Here is a 3,229-nt window from a genome sequence, read left to right on the forward strand (position 1 = left end):
AGGCGGTCTCTGCCGGGCTACCGGTGGCCGCCGGCTCGTGGTGCGTGGCCAGCGATAAACGCCTTCGACTCAGGGAAAGCCACGGTAAGTTTCAAGCAACGCGGCGAAGAGGTATTCGCTTCAGACGCGTTGCCAGCGCGGCGACAGCGGGGAGAACAATTAAGTTGGACATAAAGGAGTCCGCTGTCGTATGCGTGTTGCTAGGCTTTGCGGTCCGCTGATTCCTGTCGCGCTCCTCTGAAGAGAAGTTTTGTGGAGAGAGATGTACGACTCTAGATTAGGCAGCGAAGGTTTTATCCACCCCGCTTTAAAAATCAGCCTGCGATGCTTCGTTGGACGCACTTTTGCAGGAGCACCTACTGACTACAGCACGCTCACTAACGCATAGACCACCGCATGTGCTTCCTGAAGTCTGGCTGGAAGGTTTCAGCAGGAGAAGGAACTGTATGTGAGAGCGTACACACAGTCAGATAAAAAGTAGGAACCACCACAAAAGATTAATATGAACATTTAAGATCCCTGCCCTGTGCAAGAAACACAGAGGAGAAATCTTCTCTTATTTTCCTGAGAAGTTAAACATAGAAAGTCATTTTTTCCCCCTGTGAACCAAACTATTATAGGATAAATAAGAAATTAAAGAAAAACCTTCCTTGCTCACTTTTACAGACTACCAGTAGATCAGATAACATCACAAAGCTACTTTAGTACTGAAGAGATGATACGCAAAATAGAAGTGCGTTTGGCAAGATGCGGATAGTAACTATTAATAAACTTTTGAAAGACGGATCACATATCCTCCTGGAGCAGAGCTTCCCAAATGAACAACCATTAAAGAATGTCTGCCTTTCTGCACCATTCTTTATTATCACTCTTCCTCCCAGTGGTTCCCCGTTGCTATACACATTTTAAATTTAAACAATTCTGACATCCCAAAGTGCCCCTGCCTACAGAAATGCATGCTATCCTCTGCACGCTGAGGTGCTCCCAGCTTCCTAAACAAATCCCAGCTCTTTGTAGGAGAAAATGCTGAAGCTTCCCAAGCAAGTTGTACTTGTTTCCAGGTAAAATACAATCAAAACAGCAAACTACTGTAAAAACAGCCCTTTCTACCTGTCACGACTGAGCTTAAGAATGCAGAAAGTATTGCAGCCACCTCTTGAGGCAGGAGTATAGGGCACCGTGAGTACACAGGCGTGTGTGTGGAAGTCTTGTTGTAATCCAGAGGGGCATGACAGTCCAGTATTCACTTTGTACATATAAACAACAAGAGACAGATCGAGGAAGAGAGGATCAGTGACCAAAGGAGGAAGGAGAGTTCCGAGATCACAATGAACAGCAGGAAATCTACATCATCAGCCAAAGTTACATTCTACTTTATATTCTATAGCCTATTAATATATACATTTTATATAAATATATCTAATAACAGAAGAGGAAATTATCCCTTAAAAATCTTATCTTTGTAAGGGCAAATAGGCTTTATGCTGTCAGATGGTCTTTCAAAGGAAATTTTTTACTGCCCCAGGTATAATACAGTCAAACACAAACATAAGTAGACACTGCTCAAAGGGCAGTGGACAGCACGTTCTGCTGAAAACTGTCAGCATCTTCAGGTGGCAATGTGCAAATTTCTTGTAACAAGCCCTAAATGGTAAAAAGATCGAGTCCTTCTGTGTTAGTAAGAGAGCTAGTCTTTTGTGTCCTGTTCAATATAATGCACTATCAAACAGCCACTGAGCTAGAGGGGTCTTTTCAGATCCCCCCAGATGTTGGGGGGAACATCTAGAAGTGCTGGGAGAAGAACGTTACCAACTGCCTCAGCAAATGCACCTTAATGAATACAAAACCAGGAAGAACAAACCTGCTCACCAAGCGAAAGCCAGAGTTGTAGCACAGTTCTGCGTGCACTCTGCAGCCTCTAGTTACCGTGGTATTTATTTTTATGGCAGGGAAGCAAACTTTATGCGAAACGCTTGGCTTTAGCTGCGGGAAGCAGAGAATTACAAAATGACAGCCTCTGGCTGTGTCCACTAACTGTCCCTCGACCGTCCTGGGAAATGGCATGGCCGAGAAGCTGGGCAGTGCGGCTGTGACAGTGGGCATCGTTTTGCCTGTCGGACCGTGTGCCCACAAAGAGGAGACGCAGGCTGTGACCTGTTGGCACATCAGACACTCCGGCCGCAATAAAAACTTCAGGAACACGTCGGGAATGCCCAGGAGAGGCCCCGCGATGGGACCGCAGCTGTGGGAACCCCCACGACAGCCCTTGCCAACGCCGAAACAAAGTTTGCAAAAGCAGGACTACGCTTGGCTACATCAAGGGCTTTCCCAGCTGACCCAGTTCCCGTGCCCTCATCGTTTTCATCCTCATCCAACTGCCTTTTGCCTAAGTTTTCCCCGAGTCTCTTAAGCTAAGGTGCAAGGAGGAGCACGGCAATGGGGCCTCCTTCTTCCTGAGGGGAACCCCAGGAGAGTGTCACCCCGCCTCTTCTCTTCTCCTCCTTGCCACCCAAGCCACAGCTCGATGGTAGCCACCTGGCCAGCACCAATCCCCCCACCGGGCCAGCCCCACTCCTCTCCAGTCCCACCCAGGGGACGCAGGCTCCATCTCCAGGGGAAGAGGTGCGGGACACGCCAAGTCCAACAAGTGCCCGTGAAGAGCAATGAATTACATAAGACAGGAGGAAAGCCAAAAAAACTCATGCAGCACTTAACCCTTTGCATGCCACGCCCCCCCTTGCCCCGCTCCCTTTCCCCCAACCAAGGGGGCTTTTGCCCCAGCCCTGGCCCCGGCCCCGGAGGGCCTCCCCAAGGTGAGACACTCACCGATGGTCGTGATGACCGTGATGGCAAAGTAGAAGGAGCCGGCGAATTTCCACTGGACGCCGGCCCGGTGCGGCTCGGACTGCATGATCACCAACTCCAGCTGCCGGTAGTCCTCGCTGGTGATGTTGTACTTTCCTTTGAGCCGGATCTCCTCGGCTTTGAGTTTCTCCTCCTCCCGCATCTCGTTGTCGGACTCCAGGGCATCAAAGACGGCGGCCCCGACCAGCAGGTAGGTGAACGTGCAGATGATGAGGGACAGGGTCCGCACGTTCTGCCTCTTCATGGCCGCCAGCAAGGGGCGAGTGAGGGGACCATGTCCCCCCCTGGCCGCCCGGGGATCCGACAGGCCGCAGCAGCCGCAGCAGGGGGGCAGCTGCCGGGGGGGCTGGCGGCGCCCGCCGCC

The 3,229-nt window shown here is 50.8% G+C and overlaps 1 protein-coding gene across 1 annotated transcript in view; it reads right to left on the reverse strand.

The window, feature by feature from the left end:
- Positions 1 to 3,229, reverse strand: part of KCNK9 (potassium channel, subfamily K, member 9) — an 87,649-nt gene that overhangs the window by 84,237 nt on the left and 183 nt on the right. Inside the window, exon 1 of the mRNA XM_010584197.1 lies at positions 2,827 to 3,229. This exon is cut by the window's right edge and continues 183 nt beyond it. Within this exon, the coding sequence (XP_010582499.1) occupies positions 2,827 to 3,229 (403 nt within the window). The remainder of the gene's footprint in view (positions 1 to 2,826) is intronic.

The sequence above is a fragment of the Haliaeetus leucocephalus genome, unplaced genomic scaffold, assembly GCF_000737465.1.
Source record: "Haliaeetus leucocephalus isolate CR32 unplaced genomic scaffold, Haliaeetus_leucocephalus-4.0 Scaffold953, whole genome shotgun sequence".
In the NCBI taxonomy this organism is placed as follows: domain Eukaryota; kingdom Metazoa; phylum Chordata; class Aves; order Accipitriformes; family Accipitridae; genus Haliaeetus; species Haliaeetus leucocephalus.